This window comes from Mobula hypostoma, chromosome 6, assembly GCF_963921235.1.
Source record: "Mobula hypostoma chromosome 6, sMobHyp1.1, whole genome shotgun sequence".
Taxonomy (NCBI): domain Eukaryota; kingdom Metazoa; phylum Chordata; class Chondrichthyes; order Myliobatiformes; family Myliobatidae; genus Mobula; species Mobula hypostoma.
The window spans coordinates 87,332,144-87,358,458 of NC_086102.1; the positions used below are offsets into that span (position 1 = coordinate 87,332,144).

Below are 26,315 nucleotides of genomic sequence, written 5' to 3' on the forward strand. Positions count from 1 at the left end.
GGTCTGGAGATGGAGATGGGGCAGTGGTCTGGAGATGGAGATGGAGATGGGGCAGTGGTCTGGAGATGGGGCGGTGGTTTGGATGGGGCAGTGGTTTGGAGATGGAGATAGGGTTGGTGGTTTGGAGATGGGGCCGTGGTTTGGAGATGGAGATGGGGTTGGTGGTTTGGAGATGGAGATGGGGTTGGTGGTTTGGAGATGGAGATGGGGCGGTGGTTTGGAGATGGAGATGGGTTGGTGGTTTGGAGATGGAGATGGGGCAGTGGTTTGGAGATGGAGGTGGGGTTGGTGGTTTGGAGATGGATGTGGGGTTGGTGGTTTGGAGATGGATGTGGGGTTGGTGGTTTGGAGATGGAGATGGGGCGGTGGTTTGGAGATGGAGTTGGGGCGGTGGTTTGGAGGTGGAGATGGAGTTGGGGCGGTGGTTTGGAGGTGGAGATGGAGATGGGGCGGTGGTTTGGAGGTGGAGATGGAGATGGGGCGGTGGTTTGGAGATGGAGAAGAGGTTGGTGGTTTGGAGATGGAGATGGGGCAGTGGTCTGGAGATGGGGCAGTGGTCTGGAGATGGAGATGGGGCAGTGGTTTGGAGATGGAGATGGGGCAGCAGTTTGGAGGTGGGGTGATGGTTTGGAGATGGAGATGGGGTAATGATTTGGTTATGGGGTAGTGGTTTACATTATATGAGTAAAGGGGCCGGGCACAGGTTGTTGAAGAGCTACTTATAAAGATTTGATAGTTGAACACAGCACCAGAGGGTAAAATGTAAAATTTGTTGAATGTTCCCAGAAAGTGACTTTCAAACCTCGATGAAGTCATACCTTTGGTAAGGTAGCAATTCCACCTTCAGTTTCAATCCGTGACAAGCTGGCTGATTCACTATCCAGCCTGATCTCTGGCTAATTAATTTTAAATAGTCTTCATTGTACTTGCAGGAGACGCACGAGAGGAGTTCTCTGTAAAACGGTCCGTAATTTTATGCATCTGTCTGTTGTTTGCAGAATAAAAAATCCAGAAGTGAGGATGTACATGGCCCCTGTGATGCACGGAGATAAAGTTATTTTCAGTACGTAACAAGAAATCTTGTAGCTGCGCCTGTGACGTGTTAACACCCAGCTGAAGTGTGAGAGGAGAAGGAAGGCTGAGTGATAGTGGTGGCTCCATCACACCAGTACCTCTGCTTTCTGGTCGATACTACTCTTTCAGTTGGGTGCTTCAAACGGTATATTTTTAAATCATAGAATCTTCCCAGGGCAGCTGGATAGAGCTTTTGCCAGCTCTTTCAAAAGCCTTAACAATTAATCCCATTCAGCTGACCATTTCCTATGGCCTGCACATTGTCATAAGTTAAAAAAGTCTGCTACTTAACCACAGAAAGAGAAGTTAGGATAGGAAACGGAAAGATTTCCTACCCTAACTGCAGGGTTTAGGGGGAATGCTTCAGAGCAAGACAGAGGGACTGTAAGGCTAACTTCTAGTCATCCAATTAAAATTCGATGGAGATAGCTGAGAGTTATAAAGCACAGAGCTCATGAAGTTTACTTTGGTTGAAGTGGGCTACAAGAGCAGACTAAAGTTTTACAAGCCATTGGTGAGGCTGCATTGGAACATGGTGTTCGGTGTTGGTCACCCTGCTGCAGGAAAGATGCTATTAACCATATAACAATTACAGCACGGAAATAGGCCAACTTGGCCCTTCTAGTCCATGCCAAACGGTCACTCTCACCTAGTCCCACCAACCTGCACTCAGCCCATAACCCTCCATTCCTTTCCTGTCCATATATCTATCCAATTTTACTTTAAATGACAGTATCGAACCTGCCTCTACCACTTCTGCTGGAAGCTCCTCCCACACAGCTACCTCTCTCTGAGTAAAGAAGTTCCCCCTCATGTTACCTGTAAATTTTTGCCCCCTAACTCTCAACTCATGTCCTCTTGTTTGAATCTCCCCTACTCTCAATGGAAAAAGCCTATCCACGTCAACTCTATCTATCCCCCCCATAATTTTAAATACCTCTATCAAGCCCCCCCTCAACCTTCTACGCTCCAAAGAATAAAGACCCAACTTGTTCAACCTTTCTCTGTAACTTAGGTGCTGAAATCCAGGTAACATTCTAGTAAATCTTCTTTGTACTCCCTCTATTCTGTTGACATCTTTCCTATAATTTGGTGACCAGAACTGTACACAATACTCCAAATTTGGCCTTACCAATGCCTTGTACAACTTTAACATTACATCCCAACTCCTATACTCAATGCTCTGATTTATAAAGGCCAGCATACCAAAAGCTTTCTTCACCACCCTATCCACATGAGATAACAACTTCTGGGAACTATGCACCATTATTCCTAGATCCCTCTGTTCTACTGCATTCTTCAATGCCCTACCATTTACCATGTATGTCCTATTTTGATTAGTCCTACCAAAATGTAGCACCTCACATTTATCAGCATTAAACTCCATCTGCCATCTTTCAGCCCACTCTTTTAACTGGCCTAAATCTCTCTGCAAGCTTTGAAAACCTATTTCATTATCCACAACCCCGCCACCTACCTTAGTATCATCTGCATACTTACTAATCCAATTTACCACCCCATCATCCAGATCATTAATGTATATGACAAACAACATTGGACCCAGTACAGATCCCTGAGGCACACCACTAGTCACCGGCCTCCAATCTGACAAACAATTATCAACCACCACTCTCTGGCATCTCCCATCCAGCCACTGCTGAATCCATTTTACTACCTCAATATTAATACCTAACAATTGAACCTTCCTAACTAACCTTCCATGTGGAACCTTGTCAAAGGCCTTACTAAAGTCCATATAGACAACATCCACCGCTTTACCCTCGTCAACTTTCCTAGTAACCTCTTCAAAAAATTCAGTAAGATTTGTGAAACATGACCTTCCACGCACAAATCCATGTTGACTGTTCCTAATCAGACCCTGTCTATCTAGATAAATATATATACCATCTCTAAGAATACTTTCCATCAATTTACCTACCACTGACGTCAAACTCACAGGCCTATAATTGCTAGGTTTACTCTTAGAACCCTTTTTAAACAATGGAACAACATGAGCAATACGCCAATCCTCCAGCACCATCCCCGTTTCTAATGACATTTGAAATATTTCTGTCAGAGCCCCTGCTATTTCTACACTAATTTCCCTCAAGGTCCGAGGGAATATCCTGTCAGGACCTGGAGACTTATCCACTTTTATATTCCTTAAAAGCGCCAGTACTTCCTCTTCTTTAATCATCATAGTTTCCATAACTTCCCTTCCTGTTTCCCTTACCTTACACAATTCAATATCCTTCTCCTTAGTGAATACCGAAGAAAAGAAATTGTTCAAAACCTCCCCCATCTCTTTTGGTTCTACACATAGCTGTCCACTCTGATTCTCCTAGGGACCAATGTTATCCCTCACTATCCTTTTACTATTAATATAACTGTAGAAACCCTTTGGATTTATTTTCGCCTTACTTGCCAAAGCAACCTCGTATCTTCTTTTAGCTTTTCTAATTTCTTTCTTAAGATTCCTTTTACATTCTTTATATTCCTCGAGCGCCTCATTTACTCCATGCATCCTATATTTATTGTAGATATCTCTCTTTTTCCAAACCAAGTTTCCAATATCCCTTGAAAACCATGGCTCTCTCAAACTTTTAACCTTTCCTTTCAACCTAACAGGAACATAAAGACTCCGTACCCTCAAAATTTCACCTTTAAATGACCTCCATTTCTCTGTTACATCCTTCCCATAAAACAATTTGTCCCAATCCACTCCTTCTAAATCCTTTTGCATCTCCTCAAAGTTAGCCTTTCTCCAATCAAAAATCTCAACCCTGGGTCCAGACCTATCCTTCTCCATAATTATATTGAAACTAATGGCATTGTGATCACTGGACCCGAAATGCTCCCCAACACATACCTCTGTCACCTGCCCCATCTCATTCCCTAACAGGAGATCCAACACTGCCCCTTCTCTAGTTGGTACCTCTATGTATTGCTGCAAAAAACTATCCTGCACACATTTTACAAACTCCAAACCAACCAGCCCTTTTACGGAATGGGCTGTCAATTTGTGGAAAATTAAAATCTCCTACAACCTTGTGCTTACTACAAATATCTGCTATCTCCTTATAAATTTGCTCCTCCAATTCTTGCTCCCCATTAGGTGGTCTGTAATACACCCCTATAAGTGTTACTACACCTTTCCCATTCCTCAATTCCACCCAAATAGCCTCCCTAGATGAGCCCTCTAATCTATCCTGCCAGAGCACCACTGTAATATTTTCTCTGACAAGCAATGCAACACCTCCCCCTCTTGTCCCTCCGATTCTATCACACCTGAAGCAACAAAATCCAGGAATATTTAGTTGCCAATCACACCCCTCCTGCAACCATGTTTCACTAATAGCTACAATATCATACTTCCAGGTATCAATCCATGCTCTAAGCTCATCCACCTTTCTTATAATGCTCCTCGCATTAAAATAAATGCATTAAAGAAATTTTCCACCTCTTACTCTCTGTTTATCACTAATGGTGCAAACAACTTTACTATTTTCTTTTTCTTCCTTCTCCCCTACATCTGTTCCTACACTCTGGTTCCCCTCCCCCCTTGTATCTAGTTTAAATCCACGGGAGTCTCTCCAGCAAACCTACCTGCAAGAATATTTGTCCCCCTCCAGTTCAGATGTAAACCGTCCCACCAGAACAGGTCCCACCTTCCCTGGAAAACTGCCCAATTATCTATAAATCTGAAGCCCTCCCTCCTGCACCATGTCTTCAGCCACGTGTTGATCTGCGCTATCTTACTATTTCTAAATCCGCCTGCACATGGCACTGGTAGCAATCCTGAGATTGCTATCCTGGAGGTCCTGTCCTTTAACTTGGCGCCTAACTCCCTAAACTCACCTTTCAGGACCTCCTCACTCTTCCTACCCACGTCATTGGTCCCTACATGGACCATGACATCCGGCTGCTCACCCTCTCTCCTGAGAATACTGAGAACTCGATCTGAGATGTCGCAGACCTTGGCACCAGGGAGGCAACAGACCGTCCAGGATTCTCGATCTCTCCCACAGAACCTCTTATCTGTCCCCCTAACTATCAAATCCCCTATCACTACTGCTCTCCTCTTTTCCCTCCTTCCCTTCTGAGCTGAGGGTCTAGTCTCAGTGCCAGAGATGCAACCACTGCAACTTGTCCCTGGTAGGTCGTCCCCACCAACAGCATCCAAAACGATGTACTTATTATTGGTGGGAATGGCCACAGGGATGCTCTGCTCATTCTGTCTATTCCCCTTCCCTCTCCTGACAGACACCCAGCTACCTGTCTCCTGACTCTTAGGGGTGACTATCTCCCTGTAACTCCTCTCTATTTCTGCCTCTGCCTCCCGAATGATCGGAAGTTCATCCAGCTCCAGCTCCAGTTCCCTAACTCGGTTTAACAGGAGCTGCAGCTGGATGCACCTTTTACAGGTGTAGTCATCAGGGACGATTGTGCTCGCCCTGACTTCCCACATCCTGCAAACAGAGCACTCAACTGCCCTAACTGCTGCACCCATTACCTACTCTTAAGGTAATTAGATTTATTAAAGGAACTTACCCGGCCTTACCTCACGTGGAGTGAAGTTCTTCCTCAGCCTCTGCTCGCCGAAGCCTCAGGAGCCAAAGCCTTCCTACTCTGTCTCCCTCTACTCTGTCGCCCGCTACAACATCGCCCACTCCATTAATCTTCTCGCTTTTAAACACTCCTGCTGCCTCAGGGTCCGACTTACGAGCGCTTGCGCAGTCGTGCCCCGTTCAACCACCGAAGAAAATTAAGCTGGAAAGAGTGCAGAGGAGATCTATGAAGATGTCATTGGGGCTTGAGCAACTGAGTTACCGAGAGAGGTTGAACAAGGGTTTTAATCATTCGAGGATGGTAGAATGTGGAGTGATCTTTTTGAGGGATATAAAACCATGAGTGGGAAAGGTTGTCAGTGACCCCTCCCATCTGTTCAACAATCTCTTCGACCCCCTACCATCATGCAGGAGGTCTGGAGCATCAGGGCAAGAACTGTTAGGATGGGAAACAGTTTCTTCCCAACTCCCCCGCCATAAGACTACTGAACACCCTGCAACAGCCAGGTCTCATCACGCATGAAACACCAGTAGCATTATACCGTTTACTTTCTAACTTGTGTTGCAAATGCACCTGAGTATTTGTTAATTGTTGTGCGTGAGTTATACGTACTGTGTTGTGCACTTTGGTCCAGAGGAATGTTACTTCATTTGGTGGTGTACATGTGTACGTTTGAATGACAATAAACTCGAACTTTGGCTTGTAGGGTAAACACACAGTTGTTTACCCACAGTTGGAGAATGAAGAAACAGAAGGAATAGACAACAAGGCCATAGGACACATGAGCAGAATGAGACTTTCGGCCCGTCACGTCTGCTCCTGTATTCCATCATGGCTGATTTATTTTTTCCTGTAACCCCATTCTCCTGACCTCTCCCCATAACCTTTGACATCTTTACTAAACAAGAACCTATCGACTCTGCTTTATATATACCCAATGACTTGGCCTCCAGGGCCACTTGTGGCTATGAATTTCCCAGATTCACCACTCTCTCCATTGAATCTCCTTCCATCCTGAGGCTTTGCTCTCTCTTGCTGGGCTCCTCTACCAGGGAAACATGCTACCGACGTCCACTCTATCCAGACCTCTCAATTTTCAGTGGGATTCAATGAGATTCCCCCTCATTCTTCTAAACTCCAGCGGTCGGGCCCAGAGCCTGGATACATTAACTCTTTCCTTCCAGGGACCATTCTCATAGACCTCCAATGCTAACACATCCTTGCTGAGATATGGAGCCCAAAACTGCCCACGATACTGCAAATACTGATTGACCGATGCCTTACCCAGCCTCAGCATTACATCCTTTCTTTTATATTCTAGTACTCTGGAGATGAATGCCAACATTGCATCTGCCTTTCCTATCTCTGACAAAACCAGCAAGTTAACCTTTAGGGAGTCCTGCACTGGGACTCACGAGTCCCTTTGCACCTCCGACTTCTGAATTTGCTCCTGGTTTAGAAAACAGTCTATGCCTTTATTCCTTCAATCAAACTGCATGACCATACACTTTCCTACACTGTATTTCATCTGACACTTCATTTGCCCGTTCTCCCAACCCATCCAAGTCCCCTTGCAGACGCTTTGCTTCCTCAACACTACCTGACCCTCCACCTACCTTTGTGTCGTCTGCAAACTTTGCCACAAAGCTGTCAATTCCGTCATCCAAATCATTGACATACAACGTGAAAAAACAGTTATGTGAAAAGTAGTGGATCCAGTCAGCACTAACTCCCGCAGGGGACCCGACACTGACTCCCGTAGCGGACCCGGTGCTGACTCCCGCAGGGGTCCCAGCGCTGACTCCCGCAGGGGACCCGACGCTGACTCATGCAGGGGTCCCAGCGCTGACTCCCGCAGGGGACCCAACGCTGACTCCCGTTGGAGACCCGACGCTGACTCACGCAGGGGTCCCAGCGCTGACTCACGCAGGGGTCCCAGCGCTGACTCACGCAGGGGTCCCAGCGCTGACTCCCGCAGGGGACTCGACGCTGACTCCCATAGCAGACCCAGTGCTGACTCATGCAGGGGTCCCAGCGCTGACTCCCGCAGGAACACCACTAGTCATCAGCAGCCAACCCCTTTTATTCTCTCTCTTTGCCTTCTGCCAGTCAGCCAGTCTTCTATCCATCTTTCCTGTAATTCCATGGGCTCTTGTTTAGCAAACTCTTTGTGCAACATCTTGTCAGAGGCTTACTGAAAATCCAAGTGAGCCACATCCACTGACCACTTGGTGGCCCTGTCACAGCTTCGAGCCCCTCTCTCCTACGCTTGCCCTTGACTTCAACAACATTTCAATCTTCACTGGGTCCTTGCCTTCAACCGCCAGTTCTTTGTCTTCCTCGCTTCCAGGAAGGATCAGAAGATTGCTTGTCTCCAGACCGCAGAATCTGCCAACCACATCCAGTTTCCAACGGCCTGAGATGCTCCCAGACCATGGATACCTATAAACGTATCTGTCTACAGTACCTACCTGTCTATCTACAGTATCTATCTGTCTATCTACAGTATATCTATGTCTCTACAGTATCTATGTACCTCTCTACAGTATCTATCTGTCTACAGTATTTATCTATCTATCCATCTGTTTGTTTGTTGCAAAACTCAAGTTTCATTGTGAATTGAGCAAGATAAAACAGTAAATGCTGTATTTTAGGCGTTTGACTGAACGATGTTGTAGACTTTACGTAATCAGTTCAGCTCCCAGCACTGGCTAATGTTTTTCCCTTTGCTGTGGTGATTACAGCTAGCATGAGGACCATCACATTTAGGCTATCATCAGAACATTGCATGAAGCAGGGATGGACGTTAAAACCTACCCAGGCCAAGACGGTAGCGTTCGAAGATCTCACACAGTATGTTCCCAGTGCACCATCCTCCAAGGAGGCTGAGGTGAGTCGAGTCAGCAATGATACTCTCCTGAACTGCAGCTGAGGAAAAAGGCATTTCCAATTTCTCCTCTCCTTTTTGCGCTATATATTGAACCACTTGCCCAACTAATAAGACAGAGCGAAATCGTAAAAGGTATCAAGGTGGCAGGGATTGAACAGAAAGTGGCGTTATTCACAGATGATATTTTAGCCTATCTGAGTGAACCAGAAAAATCATTTATAGGATTGTTTACACTGTTGGATGACTTTGGGAAAATATTAGGTTATAAAATAAATGTAAAGAAAACACAGGTTTATGTCCCTAAATTATACACCATCCAAAAAATTGCAGGATACATATGATCTTAAGTGGGAAGCTAAATCATTAAAATATTTAGCAATAACCCTGCCGAAGGATCTTTCAACCCTGTCACAGGTAAATTATGGGCCATTAATCTCAGAGATAAAAGCAGATATGCATAGATGGAATCTTATCCCCTTTTTAAGTTTAAATTCAAGGATAAATACTATAAAAATGAATATTCTTCCTCGGTTACTGTATCTTTTCCGTACTTTATCTGTGGAGGTGGATGATAATCAATTCAGGGAATGGGACAAATGGATTTCCGGCGTCATTTGGCAAGGAAAGAAACCTAGAATTCGATATAACACCTTACAGTTAGGGAAGGAAGGAGGAGGTATGGTTCTTCCTTGCCTGAGAAATGATTTTTATGCCTCACAGATAACCCCTCTGTTATATTGGTGTAATAGGGAATATAAGGCTAGATGGAAGGAAATAGAATTTGGATTAGTTGACAGTTTTCCTCTTCAGGCCTCAATAGCTGACAAAGGATTGATGGCCCAATTGGAAAAGTTTAAAAACAGTTGGATAAATCTTACATTAAAAGTATGGCAGAAGGTGGTTAATTCATGTAGAATATGTTAAAACTCTTTAGATGGTGTGCATATGACACCGAATTCCTTCCCAACAGAGGAGATAAAAGATTTGAACTATGGATAAAGAAAGGTCTTACAACCTACCTCTCATTTATACATAAAAGAGTATTACAAAGTTTCCAAATCCTGCAGGACAAACATGGCCTAGAACATAATGACTTTTTTAGGTACCTTCAAGTACGACACTATAGAAACATAGAAACATAGAAAATAGGTGCAGGAGTAGGCCATTCGGCCCTTCGAGCCTGCACCGCCATTTATTATGATCATGGCTGATCATCCAACTCAGAACCCAGCCTTCCCTCCATACCCCCTGACCCCTGTAGCCACAAGGGCCATATCTAACTCCCTCTTAAACATAGCCAATGAACTGGCCTCAACTGTTTGCTGTGGCAGAGAATTCCACAGATTCACCACTCTCTGTGTGAAGAAGTTTTTCCTAATCTCGGTCCTAAAAGGCTTCCCCTCTATCCTCAAACTGTGACCCCTCGTTCTGGACCTCCCCAACATCGGGAACAATCTTCCCGCATCTAGCCTGTCCAATCCCTTTAGGATCTTATACGTTTCAATCAGATCCCCCCTCAATCTTCTAAATTCCAACGAGTACAAGCCCAGTTCATCCAGTCTTTCATCATATGAAAGACCTGCCATCCCAGGAATCAATCTGGTGAACCTTCTTTGTACTCCCTCTATGGCAAAGATGTCTTTCCTCAGATTAGGAGACCAAAACTGCACACAATACTCCAGCTGTGGTCTCACCAAGGCCTTGTACAACTGCAGTAGTACCTCCCTGCTCCTGTACTCGAATCCTCTCGCTATAAATGCCAGCATACCGTTCGCCTTTTTCACCGCCTGCTGTACCTGCATGCCCACTTTCAATGACTGGTGTATAATGACACCCAGGTCTCGTTGCACCTCCCCTTTTCCTAATCGGCCACCATTCAGATAATAATCTGTTTTCCTATTTTTGCCACCAAAGTGGATAACTTCACATTTATCCACATTAAATTGCATCTGCCATGAGTTTGCCCACTCACCCAACCTATCCAAGTCACCCTGCATCCTCTTAGCATCCTCCTCACTGCTAACACTGCCACCCAGCTTCGTGTCATCTGCAAACTTGGAGATGCTGCATTTAATTCCCTCATCCAAGTCATTAATATATATTGTAAACAACTGGGGTCCCAGCACTGAGCCTTGCGGTACCCACTAGTCACCGCCTGCCATTCTGAAAAGGTCCCGTTTATTCCCACTCTTTGCTTCCTGTCTGCTAACCAATTCTCCACCCACACCAATACCTTACCCCCAATACCGTGTGCTTTAAGTTTGCACACTAATCTCCTGTGTGGGACCTTGTCAAAAGCCTTTTGAAAATCCAAATATACCACATCCACTGGTTCTCCCCTATCCACTCTACTAGTTACATCCTCAAAAAATTCTATGAGATTCGTCAGACATGATTTTCCTTTCACAAATCCATGCTGACTTTGTCCGATCATTTCACCGCTTTCTAAATGTGCTGTTATCACATCCTTGATAACTGACTCCAGCAGTTTCCCCACCACCGACGTTAGGCTAACCGGCCTATAATTCCCCGGTTTCTCTCTCCCTCCTTTTTTAAAAAGTTGTGTTACATTAGCCACCCTCCAATCCTCAGGAACTAGTCCAGAATCTAACGAGTTTTGAAAAATTATCACTAATGCATCCACTATTTCTTGGGCTACTTCCTTAAGCACTCTAGGATGCAGACCATCTGGCCCTGGGGATTTATCTGCCTTCAATCCCTTCAATTTACCTAACACCACTTCCCTACTAACATGTATTTCACTCAGTTCCTCCATCTCACTGGACCCTCTGTCCCTTACTATTTCTGGAAGATTATTTATGTCCTCCTTAGTGAAGACAGAACCAAAGTAATTATTCAATTGGTCTGCCATGTCCTTGCTCCCCATAATCAATTCACCTGTTTCTGTCTGCAGGGGACCTACATTTGTCTTTATCAGTCTTTTCCTTTTTACATATCTATAAAAGCTTTTACAGTCCGTTTTTATGTTCTCTGCCAGTTTTCTCTCATAATCTTTTTTCCCCTTCCTAATTAAGCCCTTTGTCCTCCTCTGCTGAACTCTGAATTTCTCCCAGTCCTCAGGTGAGCCACTTTCTCTGGATAATTTGTATGCTACTTCTTTGGAATTGATACTATCCCTAATTTCTCTTGTCAGCCACTATGTTAACCAGAATTGTAGATATACAGACCTATCAACAGTAGAATTAGAATTTTTCAAGATTCTGAATTCGGCTTGCAGTTCAATACCTAGTAAATCAGTTTCTCAATTATATAATGCACTCTCCCATGCTAAAAATGTAAATACACTGTATATTAAAGAGAAGTGGGAGAAAGAAGTGGGGTTGGTACTTTCAGAGGAGGCTTGGGGGAAAATATGCAGCTTTCAGTGGTCTTCAACTAACTCTTTGACTTGGAGAGAACATTGTTGGAAAAATATTATAAGATACTTCAAGACCCCATATCAGGAAAAATATAAAGACACAAACGGGCATGTGGGAGAAGGTGCGGCTCCAAGGAGGCAAATCATTTCCATATTTTCTGGGATTGCCCTAAATTAAGTTTATATTGGAAAGGTATTCATAGAACATTAGATAAGGTACTAAAGACCCAGATACCTCTGAACTTTGAGACGCTCTATTTGGGGCATGTATTGTTTCTTGAACAGAAGGAAGATATAAAGTTGCTGCAGGCCCTCTTAGCGGCAAGTAAGAAATCAATCACTAGAAAGTGGCTAAATCCAATACCACCTACTTTAGAAGATTGGCACGAAATTATCTTGGAAATATTTAAAATGGAAAAGATTACTTACTCTCTGAGAATTCAAAAAGAAAAATTTTATCAAATCTGGAATAAATGGATTGAATATATAACCCCAAAGTGAGCAGACTTTAGATGACTCTCCTAATGATTTATACTGCTCTTCTCATCAACACAGTAATATTGCTAACGTAAGCACCCCTGGTCTAAATGTTTACTGTTTTTGTTTATTTTTGGAAAATAGAGAATTAACACAAGTAAAGGAAAAGATTTGGGAAAGGGATAAAAAATGATAAAATTAAGTAAATAAGTACATAGGGATTGGATAATTATGTTTGGGGGCAGGAGCAAACATGAACAAGTTAGGATATAAACACCTACAATGGTAGTTACATAGGCTTACATACAACATTTTGGACCAGAAGAAATGGTCCAGAAGAGATATGTGGAAACTATTATTAATCCACTATTATTAGTATTTTTCTTAACAACTAATACCATTACTTAGCCTAATAGATTAGAATTTCAACTGTACATAATTATCTTTTTAAGTGTCTATTTTCTTTTTATTTCATCTTAATGTGTACTTAAGAATGTATAAATAATTATAGTTTTGTACATATAAAAAAATGGAAAAGGTTATACATGTGAAAAAAGTACATGATACTTGTGAATTCCTTATCCAAATAAAAATAAAAAAATTTTAAAAAAGAATATACACGGAGACAGACAGACATATACACACACACAAATAGAATATACACGGAGACAGACAGACAGACACACACACACACACACAGAGAATATACACGGAGACAGACACACACACACACACACACACACACACACACAAATAGAATATACACGGAGACAGACAGACAGACACACACACACATAGAATATACACGGAGACAGACAGACAGATACACACATACATAGAATATACACGGAGACAGACACACACACACATACATAGAATATACACGGAGACAGACAGACAGACACACACACACATAGAATATACACGGAGACAGACAGACAGATACACACATACATAGAATATACACGGAGACAGACACACACACACATACATAGAATATACACGGAGACAGACAGACAGACACACACACACATAGAATATACACGGAGACAGACAGACACACACACACACACATAGAATATACACGGAGACAGACAGACACACACACACGTAGAATATACATGGAGACAGACAGACACACACACACACACACACACATAGAATATACACGGAGACAGACAGACAGACACACACACACACGTAGAATATACATGGAGACAGACAGACAGACACAGACACACATACATAGAATATACACGGAGACAGACACACACACACACACACACACACACAGGCCTCCAGCCCTCTGATGCCTGGACTTGCTGGCACTGGGCCTCTGACCTCTGCATAAGTAAACCCAGGGGCTTCAACCTTTGGGCCTCAATCTCTGGCCTTGCTGACTACTATGATCTTCAGCTTTGCCCTCCGGACTTTGCCAACCTCTGGGTATTGCCCCAGGACTTACCAGTCAGGGGGTTTTGACCTTCAGGCCTCAATGTCTTGACTTACACGTAACTCCGAACCTGTTTTATTCTGCCTTTTCTGCTGTACCCCTTGTCTAGACTCCTGTGGACAGTAAGTAGCCAAACGGGGGAGGGGGAGGTGCTCAGGGGGTGGTCAGATGTTTGATAGAGTCATAGACTGCTACAGGCCTTTCGGCCCATCTATTCCATTCCAAACTGTTATTCTGCTAAATCCCATCAGTCTGTTACTGGACCATAGCCCTCCATAACCCTCCCATCCATGTACTTAACCAAACTTAATAAATATTGTAATCAAACCTGCATCCAACACTTCCTCTGGCAACTCGTTCCACCCTCTGAGTAAAGACGTTTCGCCCTCAACCTATGACCTCTAATTCTAGTTCCCCGCCCCCCCCCAACATCGGTGGAGAAAGCCTGCTTGCATTTATCCTATCCATACCCCTCAGAATTTTGTGTACCTCTATCAAATGTCCCCTCATTCCCCTGCGCTCCAGGAATAAAGTCCCTACTTTCCCTTTAACTCAGGTCCTTAAGTTCTGGCAATGTCTTTGTCAGTATTCTCTGTACTCTCTCAATCGTATTGATAACTTTCCTGTAGGTAGTTGCTCACTTTCCCAGCCGGTCCAGATACCACAGCAAGCTTTGCATTTACATTTGTCTATTTTGTACAGTGAGAGCCTCGGTGTATACTTTTACTTTCTTAGTCAAATCATTCCTGTCTTCACCCTTGCATAACGTGACTAAGTGAAAACAAGATTGTATGTCTAATTCTAGAGGACTTAGGTGAGAGGAGGTAAGTTCAAAGGAGATGTGTGGAGCAGATTTTCACAGAGGGAGTGGTGGGTGTCTGGGACAGGAGAAATAGTGGAGGCAGGTATGATAGAGGCATTTGTTCCTGGGCTGTACTGTTCTAAGATAACTGTCTTTTTCACTCTCAGAAACCCCGTGGAATCGTGGAGAGATACTATCCAGATGGCTCCAAGTTTGTCACCATGTTCCCAGACGGAACTGGCACCGTTTTGTATCCAATAATCCTCTGAGCTGTTAGCCTGCAGCGACGTGCAGTGTCTCTGAGGACTTTGGAGGCAGCTGCTGACTAGGACTCGGTGTTTGTGGTTTCACTCTGAGCCAGTAGGGCAGATAGCCCCTCCAAAGGTGTTAGTTTGAAGGACCGGGGATGGTGGGGCAGATTAGACCAACATTTATCCCACACCTAGCTTCACAGGCTCATTCGGCTGCAGGGTTTCAAACTCTGTCAGCGTTTGCCCCATGTAAAGTCCCCAGGATATATTTCACTCTGATGCTTGCCATTGCTGTAGTCGAGAAGAATTCTGGATTTTCGCCATCCTCCAGAAACTGTCAGACACACTGAAGTTTGCCAAGGCTCACGTGGGAAACTTACTGTAGATCCACTCTTTTTGAAACTTACTTTTAATTCTTGGGATTCAATTCATTCATTCCTGGTTGTACTGACAGGTGAAAATATTGACACCTGATTTTGAAAACCTTCCATTTGAATTAAATTTTCTTCACTTCTCTCTCTTGTTCCTGACCCGCTCCCTAGACTCTTTTGAATCATTGTTGGGCATGTCCAGAACAGGGCAGAGGACTTGAATAGCCCTCCCTGCTTGTACTCTTGCTTCCAGATAACGAAGCAATGGAAATAATTAAATCATAGAGACTTGACACTGCAGAAGGGGGCCATTCAGCCCATCATGTTTGTGCTAGTTGGAAAAAGCTCTCATCTCCCCTCAAAGCTGCACTTTTCCAGTCTCAGCGACATCCTGCTCCACACCCTCGCTGGTGCCAGTTTCAGGTCCACTGCCCAGGTAGCTGTGGGCAGCGTGTGCATTAGGAAGGAAAGGGGACCAATCAAAATGAAAACAAGATCTTTCTTCAGTTGTGTGTTGAAACTAATTAAAATGTGATTGTCGACCTTCAAGCATGTAAAATGAAGGGGAGATTTGATATGGGTGTTCAAAATCAGGAACGGTACACCATCAACTCTCAGATCTGTAATCCTCACCCTTCGCACCCCTCTTGGCCCTGATGTGTGGGGTTTAGGCCCGAAACATCAATAAACACATTTTGCCTCCTCAGATGCTGCTTGGCTCACTGGGTTCTTCCAGTGCTCTCCTTTTCACCTCGACTTTAGTCCGGCATGGGATGACTGCCCTTCATGTTGCAACATAGTTTTTATAATTCTGCTGAGGAGCCGTAACCCGAAGCTGTCAGGGCTCAGTTTTAAGGTAGCTGGCAAACGAGACAAGCGTGATAATGAAGAAATCCCTCCACATGCGATGTTATCACCATCTAGGATGCAGCACTGGAGCTGGAAACCTCACTCGCACCTTGTGGATCTCAGGGATCTGTTCTCCCCGTGGACAGTGGAATGGAATTTGCTTCCTGTCGTTAGTCTGGTCACCCTCCAGCAGCCCCACCCAGTCAAAGACCTCTGCCTCCAGCTCTGACGTTTCTACAGCCTATAAACCGTGTGAAGGGGAAGGAACAAAAGTACATTTTTTGAAATCGTAGTTATTGTTCTGTAAGTGCTGTTCACAGCATTGCCGGAAAGATTCATTTCTAGAGATTCCTGAGCACTTAACCTGCTTGGTAACCCCAACAGTCGGTGATTGAAAGTTTACTCAGAAGCTTTTTTGCAATGATTATCATAATTTGGGGACCAAGGTTGCCAACTGTAGCTTATTGTCATCAGCAAAGTAGCCCCGGGTAAGCCTGCCTCAGCAGGTGTTCTCTGGGGTGCTGAGGTGCTCAATGTCTGAACGTTGCTTCCTGTCCACCTGCTACCATTCTTCTTAACCTTGGCTCAGCTATCCCTCGGGTAATGTCGCCATAGTGATCTCTGCTCTCCGCCGTAAGCAGCTGGTCTACACCATCTTTGAAGACCTGAAGCAGAATGCAGAAATGCTGGGAATATTCCGGTCAACTGGTTACGGCACTTGTTACCTCCCCAGTGGACAGATTTGGTGAGTTGGCCTTGGGTGCTGGAGTTGCAGGTATGCATTGGGGGTCATCGGGGGGCTTGGCGCATATGGCGCTTGGTCCTGGTGGTTTGACCTGCATGTAAGTTTGCGCAGTTTGTTGTGTCAGCTTCCTTATTTACTCTCCCCACTCCCTCTTCAGGAACAGGTAAGGCCGAAGATTTACACAGAAAGTTGTGGGGTAGGGTAAAGGCAGCTGTTGGCTCCGGTCTACTCTCTCAATGCCCCAGCACCTCTGGACTAAACTCAGGAAACTAGGAGCTCAAATAGGCTGCCCGGCCCCTCAAAACTTCCCCAGATTTGATTGAGATGTTTTTAAGGTGATCGATGAGGGCAGAGCACGAGACATGACCTATACGGAATTTAGTAAGGCCTTTGCCAATGATCCGTGTGGTAGGCTGCAATGGAATTTCATGTTGCTCGGGATAAACAATTGGCTTGATGGTAGGAAAAAGAGGGTGATGTTAGAAGGTTGTTTATTTGAATTGGAGGCCAGAGCCTCGGGTCATTGCTGGGCCAATTGCTGTTTGTTATGTATCATTGATTTGGATGAAAATGTACAAGGCATGGTTAGTAAGTTTGCAGGTTAAATAGGTGGTGCTATTGTCTGTGAAGGTAGTTATCAGGAGCTACAGAGGGATCTTGATTGGCTGGATAAGTGGGCTGAGGAATAGCTAATGGAGTTTAATTTGGATATGTGTGAAGTTTTATTTTGACAAATCAGAGTAGGATATTCACAGTGAATAGTCTGTCTTTGGGGAGAATTGTGGAACAGAGGGATCAGGGAGTACAAAGTACAGTGGATTCTGGTTAATTGGACCATTGGTTCATCAAAGCAGCTGCTTATTTGGGACAACTCTTAAAGTACAAAAACTAATTGGGAAAATAGCTGGGATTCCCTTTGTTTATTTAGAACACTGGGCTGCTTAACTGGGACAGGAACTGTTGCCGAACAGTTTCTAACTAGAGTCAGTTGCGTGCACTTGTGAACAGGTTTTAAATAGTGTCACTTATGTGTGTTTGTGTTCAAAAAGCAGTGATTTTTGTCTCTGGTAGTTAGCGAGAAATTAGAAGTTAGACAATTTGGAACTGTTTTGCCCACTGCGGTTTCAAGCATTCTCATTTAGAGATGACAGAAACAACTGTGAGTGAAAATGAAATGATTTCACTACTTCAACAAGTTAGGAACTATGAAGAACTTGAAGGTATTGACAACATTATGGAATGTTACAATGAAAATGAAGATGTGGAGGATGCAAATGTCAAATGCATTAACAAAGGCAGTCCATTATCTGCACCAGGTGTCTGCACTGATTTTGTTCATTTCCAGTCAATCAAAAGAACGTGACATTGTAGAAACCATAGAAAAACTACAGCACAGAAACAGGCCTTTTGGCCCTTCTTGGCTGTGCCGAACCATTTTCTGCCTAGTCCCACTGACCTGCACATGGACCATATCCTTCCATACACCTCCCATCCATGTATCTGTCCAATTTATTCTTAAATGTTAAAAAAGAACCCACATTTACCACCTCGTCTGACAGCTCATTCCATACTCCTACCACTCTCTGTGTGAAGAAGCCCCCCCCAATGTTCCCTTTAAACTTTTCCCCCCTCACCCTTAACCCATGTCCTCTGGTTTTTTTTCTCTCCTTGCCTCAGTGGAAAAAGCCTGCTTGCATTCACTCTATCCATACCCATCATAATTTTATATACCTCTATCAAATCTCCCCTCATTCTTCTACGCTCCAGGGAATAAAGTCCTAACCTATTCAACCTTTCTCTGTAACTGAGTTTCTCAAGTCCTGGCAACATCCTTGTAAACCTTCTCTGCACTCTTTCAACCTTATTTATATCCTTCCTGTAATTTGGTGACCAAAACTGAACACAATACTCCAGATTCGGCCTCACCAATGCCTTATACAACCTCATCATAACATTCCAGCTCTTATACTCAATACTTTGATTAATAAAGGCCAATGTACCAAAAGCTCTCGTTACGACCCTATCTACCTGTGATGCCACTTTTAGGGAATTTTGTATCTGTATTCCCAGATCCCTCTGTTCTACTGCACTCCTCAGTGCCTTACCATTAATACCGTATGTTCTACCTTGGTTTGTCCTTCCAACGTGCAATACCTCACACTTGTCTGTATTAAACTCCATCTGCCATTTTTCAGCCCATTTTTCCAGCTGGTCCAAGTCCCTCTGCAGGCTCTGAAAACCTTCCTCACTGTCTACTACACCTCCAATCTTTGTATCATCAGCAAATTTGCTGATCCAATTTACCACATTATCATCCAGATCATTGATATAGATGACAAATAACAATGGACCCAGCACTAATCCCTGTGGCACACCACTAGTCACAGGCCTCCACTCGGAGAAGCAATTCTCTACTACCACGCTTTGGCTTCTTCCATTGAGCCAATGTCTAATCCAATTTACCACCTCTCCATGTATACCTAGCGACTGAATTTTCCTAACTAACCTCCCATGCGGGACCTTGTCAAAGGCATTACTGAAGTCCATGTAGACAATATCCACTGCCTTCCATTCATCCACTTTCCTGGTAACCTCCTCGAAAAACTCCAATAGATTGATCAAACATGACCTACCACCCACAAAGCCATGTTGACTCTCCCTAATAAGTCCCTGTCTATCCAAATGCTTGTAGATTCTGTCTCTTAGTACTCCCTCCAATAACTTACCTACTACCGATGTTAAACTTACCGGCCTATAATTTCCCGGATTACTTTTTGATCCTTTTTTAAACAATGGAACAACATGAGCCACCCTCCAATCCTCCGGCACCTCACCTGTAGACAGTGACATTTTGAATATTTCTGCCAGGGCCCCTGCAATTTCAACACTAGTCTCCTTCAAGGTCCGAGGGAACACCTGTCAGGTCCTGGGGATTTATCCACTTAGTTTTCCTCAAGACAGCAAGCACCTCCTCCTTTTCAATCTGTACAGTTTTCATGATCTCACTACTTGTTTCCCTTAATTCCATAGACTTCATGCCAGTTTCCTTAGTAAATACAGACGCAAAAAACCTATTTAAGATCTCCCCCATTTCCTTTGGTTCTGCACATAGCCGACCACTCTCATCTTCAAGAGGACCAATTTTATCCCTTACGATCCTTTTGCTCTTAATATACCTGTAAAAGCTCTTTGGATTATCCTTCACTTTGACTGCCAAGGCAATCTCATGTCTTCTTTTAGCCCTCCTGATTTCTTTCTTAAGTATTTTCTTGCACTTCTCATACTCCTCAAGCACCTTATTTACTCCCTGTTTCCTATACATGTCATACAACTCCCTCTTCTTCTTTATCAGAGTTGCAATATCCCTTGAGAACCAAGGTTCCTTATTCCTATTCACTTTGCCTTTAATCCTGACAGGAACATACAAATTCTGCACTCTCAAAATTTCTCCTTTGAAGGCTTCCCACCTACCGATCACATCTTTGCCAGAGAACAACCTGTCCCAATCCAAGCTTTTTAGACCCTTTCTCATTTCTTCAAATTTGGCCTTCTCCAGTTCAGAACCTCAAACCTAGGACTAGATCTATCCTTGTCCATGATCAAGTTGAAACTAATGGTGTTATGATCACTGGAACCAAAGTACTCCCCTACACAGACTTGCGTCACTTGTCCTAACTCGTTTCCTAACAGGAGATCCAATATTGCATCCCCTCTAGTTGGTCCCTCTATATATTGATTTAGAAAACTTTCCTGAACACATTTTACAAACTCTAAACCATATAGACCCCTAACAGTATGGGAGTCCCAATCAATATATGGAAAATTAAAGTCCCCTGCCACCACAACTTTATGTTTCCTGCAGTTGCCTGCTATCTCTCTGCAGATTTGCTCTTCCAATTCTCGTTGACTATTGGGTGGTCTGTAATACAATCCCACTAATATCACCATACCTTTCCTGTTTCTCAGCTCCACCCATAAGGACTCAGTAGACAAGCCCTCTAATCTGTCCTGCCTGAGCACTGCTGTAATATTTTCCCTAACAAGCAATACTACTCCCCCACCTTTCATTCCTCTGCCTCGATCACATCTGAATCATCGGAACCCTGGAATATTAAGCTGCCAGTCCTGCCCCTCCTGTAGCCAAGTTTCACTAATTGCTACAACGTCATAATTCCACATGTCAATCCACGCCCTCAACTCGTTTGCCTTCCCCGCAATACTCCTAGCATTGAAATATATACACCTCAGAAGATTTTTACCACCACTCACAACCTTTCTATTAGCAGCTTTGCTTAAACTTTTAACATCATTTATTTTCACCCCAGCTACACTGTCAGCTCTGGCACTCTGGTTCCCATCCCCCTGTAAATCTACCACACACAAAGCCACTAGAAGATTTCCTCCATCAATAACTATTAGGAACAAATAGACAGTTTTATAGTATTGTAGTAGTATTAGTCATGTTCTAATCTGTTCCGTATTTCATTTAAATACACAATTTGTTACTCAAATGGTAGTTTCCCTTTTAACTATTTCCATGCAACTATGGTTAATTGGGGCAGCCACTTAATTAGGCCAAAATGTACTGGTCCTGATGTGTCCCAATTAACCAGAATCCACTGTACATGATTCCTGAAAGTCACAGATAGATGGGTGGTGAAGACTTGGGGTAAGGTTGTCTTTATCAGTCAGGAGCTCCTAATAAAGAAGTTAGGATGTGTGTTGGAGTTGTACCAGACACAGGTGAGGCCAGATTTGGAATATTGTGGTCATCAGCTATTGGGAGAATGTCGTTAAGCTGGAAAGAGCACTGGGGAGATTAATGAGGACATTGCTGAATCGAGGGATTGAGCCGGTTAGGGGCAGAGGAGAATGAGGGATGATATGGAGCGATACAGAGTCATTGGGAGCATAGATATGGTGAATGTGCACAGTCTTTTTCCCCAGGGTTAGGCAATCAAGATCTAGAGGGCACAGGTTTAGGGTGAGAGGGCCGAGATTTAAAAGGAACCTGAAGGACAGCTTTTTCACCCAGAGGATGGTCAGTACCTGAAATGAGGCCACCAGAAGTGGTTGAAGCTATTTGAAAGGAACTTGGACAGGTATGTGGATAGGGAGCAGGATTGACATGCCCAAGGTGGCACTTGTAAAAATGTTGTTACACACGGCATGCAGTGCTGCCCCTCAATTCTTTAACCCCCGCCCATCATAGTAAAAGATGCATAATAATTATCTTTATTGCCAAATGAAGCAGCGAATGATTGTTTACAATGCAGTCGCGGGAAAAGGTTCTTGCGGCCTGACGCCAGCTAGGTGGCTGCAAGAACACCTGGGTTTCAGATTCCTCAGGGCCCTAGTGTACATGTAGCAGAAATGGACGGTTGGACCGGTAGCCATTGGCTTCACTCTGCTTACATTTTTCTACTGTCGTTTGTGAGAACACTGATATTTGGTGAAAGTTGGCTTCTTGTAGTTTGGCGTCTCTGAATTTCGTGTGAATCATAATTCTCAGTGGTGAACTTGGTCAAGTCTAATTACAGGAATAGATTTCCTGGTGAAATTGTGTTTTGTGCATCACTCTCAAAACAACCAGATACAAACCAGATGTAAAATATTGTCATCGTTAGCGCAGCAACGAAAGTCTCACTCAGAGTAAACTCTGTTTATTTTCCTTTCCTTAAACTTATATGAATTTGCATCAAATCTTGTAATTTGACATTCACACTTCATGTTATATATGAGGTACAATAACAGGACCATTTAGAAATTGTTGTTTTTCTATTGTCATTTTAAAAACTAAATATTAATGGCAATTTAGAAAATGTGCAGCTCTGGTGGTTGAAAGGGGGTTGAGTTGTTCTCTGATCCTGGCAATTTACTTGCAAACGTTTCCAAAAGACCATAAGATATAGGAGCAGAATTAGGCCATTTGGCCCATCAAGTCTGCTCTGCCATTTCATCATGGCTGATCCATTTTCTGCTCAGTCCCAATCTCCTGCCTTCCCCCACTGTGTCCCTTCATGCCCTGACCAATCAACAATCCATCAACCTCTGCCTTAAGAATACATAAAGACTTAGCCTCCACGGCAACACATTCCACAGATCTACAGATCTTCATTGCCATTCAAAGAGACATCATCAGTGCCAAACTTTTTGAACAGATAATTTTTGAACAGATTTCCTGATATGTTTCAACCAGTCTTTTATTAATAGAAAAAACAATGAATATCTGTAAATTAGCAATAGGACTCGTACTTTTTTCCTTTAAAAGTCCATAATATTGTTAATAATTCATTACTCAATGATAAAGCTCTGCTCAAGATTATCATGGCACATGACAGAATTTTTTCAGAAGATTTTTTTGCCAGTTTTGGCGCACACTCTCAAAAAAATTTGCCACCCCAGTTTTGAGAGATATGGGCACACGGGGCAGGTTGAGACGGGAATCTTGATCGGCATGGGCCCAGGGCCTCGGATTCTGCTGTTATTTTTAACGTCTGAACAGTATGTCATGAGATACCCGGGGAGGGGAGCACGAACGTTATCAGCTGTAGGCTCCTGAACAGAGAATCGCAGTTTGTAGGTGTGAGAACTCCAGGAACTGCCGTCTGTATGCATTAGCACCCTGAGAAAATCTGCATTTCTACTTAAATCAATTGCATCAATTTGGCATTGGAGTCTTATTACAAATATGACAACAAGGGCTGGAAATGTCCAGCCATCCATTGCCTGACCTCTGAGTGAGTGCTGTGTCATCAGAGTGCTCTCTTGTCGTTGAAGCATTACAACTCTTTTCACTCCCCTCTCCATCCCATTTAAAGTTGACACTAATTTAAAGAGCTGGCAATAGAGCTAATGTTTATCTCAGCCACAGTTATTATAATAGGTGTCTCTAGTCCCAAAACTACTTGACATCTAAACTTCAAGAAAAATATTTTGCAATTTTAATGCATCCAATAAAGAAATACAAATCCTTACATTTAAAAAACTGTTTCATAATGTTTATTGCAAAACATAACATGTAAATATTATTTTAAGTATAACATCAGGCTGCACAAAAGCCAAATTCATTCTTAATCTGACTTGAGGATAAAGATCCACTGGACCAACAATGCCTGGTTCACTGTCATGTTAGCCTATGGAATCTTTCTGTGCACATTGCCTGTCCTGCTTTCTGTATTACAACAGTAGCTTCCCTTCATCATACTGACAGGTGCTTTGGAAATTCCTGGAGGTAAGTGAGAGACGTGTAAAAGGTGAGTCTGTCACTGCTATAAACAGAAACTATTCACTAGGAACAGTTGTCTCAAAGCAATCTGCAAACCAAAAATCTACAGCTGCTAGAAATCTGAAAATTTAACTGTTTCTCTTCTCATCTGTTCACAGATGGTGTCTGACCTGCTGAGTGTGTCCAGCATTTTCTGTTTTTGAAAATAACTTCTGCCTGTAATGGCCTTCTGAGTGTCTCTGGCACTTGCATGTAAAGATGGACTGTTTCATGAATGTAATTTCATTTCAGTAGTGGTGGACAAAATGCATCTTTTACAAAGCTGTGCACTGTATTTACCAGTGCATTGAAGGCTGTGGTTGAAGTGTCGGTAAATGGGATTAGAATAGATTTATAGTCAGCATTGAGCTGATGGGTTGAAAGTGGCTGTTTCTGTGCTCTGTAACCTGTGACCCTGTTGGTCACCATTCTGTGCAGAGTGTGGGGCAGAGCTCAGTCACGCAGGCCTGGGAGCTCGATGCACTGACACTGTCTCCTCAGTGTGGTGCACAGATTGGGGGTGGACTGGGGCTGGGGGTGTAATCAGCTCCCGGTGAAATTCTGCAATGCAAGTCCAGTTACCACATCGTCCAGGACAATCCTGCAAAATGCAACAAGGCCTTCATTGTCCACCTCTCGTTGCCCTTAGGCTGAGGGGGACCCGTTTTCTAGAGGCGCTCAAGCAGGGTCTGGTGAAGCTGCTGATGGGGAGGGAGGGAGGCTCAGTGATAATGAAGGAACGGTGAGATACTCCCAGGTCACGGCGGTGACACAGAGAGGAAGCCGCTGGTGCTTGTACTCCCATGCAGCTGCCACCCTTGACCTTAGTGGTAGAGGTCATGGGTTTGGGAGATGGCGTGAGCTGGGTGAATAATCACAGTGCCTTTGTAAATGGCTCACACTGCAGCCACTGTGCACTAATGGTGGATGATGTGAATGCTCAGTTGGAGTGCCGATGAAGCAGGATGCTTTGTCAACCTAAAACTGCGGTTACGCTGATCCTGAGCCATGCCGTGTTCTCTTTCCACAGGATTAGCATAACCCCTCGATGTGGATTTTACTTCACTGAGCGGGGTCTCCTCAAGAAACAGTGGCTGTGGCGGGATTACCAGTACCATGTCCATGCACCTCCCTACAACTCAATCAGCCTCAAATTAAACTCCAGCATCAGCGTCCAGGTCGTGTCACGAGACAGGATTTACACCACGTTCAAAATGAGGAAAAGGAGCATACGACTTAACATGGGGGCAAAGCTGGTAGTAAGTATCTGAGTGAGTTAACGGAGTGAAAGTGATGCTCCCTGGTGTCGGCTGGCACATGTAAAGTCATCCCGGCGCAGTGTTAGGCTCAGCTCGATAGGGACTCCTGTCCTTTAGCTGTAAGATCTGAGCTGGAGGGTTGTTAGGGTCCAGGTCGAGCCTCATTGATCAGATAAATGGGTTTCATAATGCTCGGAGTTTATAAACATTGTGATTTTAAGATGTTACCTTAGTACACTGCAATAAATTCTGTGGCTTCCTAAGCGTTTAAAGGTGCAAGTTTCGCTTTGGACTGAATCCAGCAGCCCATGAAGGATCCCCGGGTGGCGGAGTCCCAGCTCTGCTCATGCTGCCGGTTCCTTTGAGGTGCTTTTTGATCGTTACACACTACCGGAGTTAAACACCGTGTCCCTAAGCTTTTCTCTCCCGTTCTCAATGCAGCTGAGGGACCTGGAACAGGCTGACGAGACGCAGTCAGATGGCACAGAGCCGGAGAACTACATCGATAAAGCGAAACGGAAAATCCGTGTGCTCACCGAGCAGATGAAGCGGCTCTGAATGATCTGTACCCGTTACCGCCATCTCCCATCACAGCAGCGGAGACAGAAAGTGGGAGCCGAGATTCCAGCACCCTTACTGTTAAACTAAACAAGTAAACCCCTTCCTAACGTGAAAGTAAGAGTTCTGCACAGAAACTCGTGGATGGATTGTTCTCTTCAGCCTTCCTTGCAATTGACTGATGAATTTATGCTGTTTACTTGCATCAATCTGTTTCAGGCATTTGTTCACCGTGACCTTTGAATATAACAGAAAAGCTGACCACAATTTGAAATTGAAGGGGTGAAAATATTTTCGATTTGGTACTTTTTACAAATACTTTTCAAATTGTGTGATGGGTAAAGAGTGTAATCTAGTGCAGAAAATGTTAA

The 26,315-nt window shown here is 43.9% G+C and overlaps 1 protein-coding gene across 1 annotated transcript; it reads left to right on the forward strand.

The window, feature by feature from the left end:
* Window positions 1-1,007: 1,007 nt before the first annotated feature.
* On the forward strand, window positions 1,008-26,315 carry LOC134347587 (glutamate-rich protein 6B-like). Its single transcript, XM_063049941.1, has 6 exons — window positions 1,008-1,063; window positions 8,388-8,533; window positions 14,812-14,894; window positions 16,705-16,860; window positions 25,158-25,386; window positions 25,828-26,315. Exons 1-6 carry the CDS (start codon window positions 1,021-1,023, stop codon window positions 25,942-25,944), a joined length of 774 nt encoding a protein of 257 aa, XP_062906011.1. The 5' UTR covers window positions 1,008-1,020; the 3' UTR covers window positions 25,945-26,315.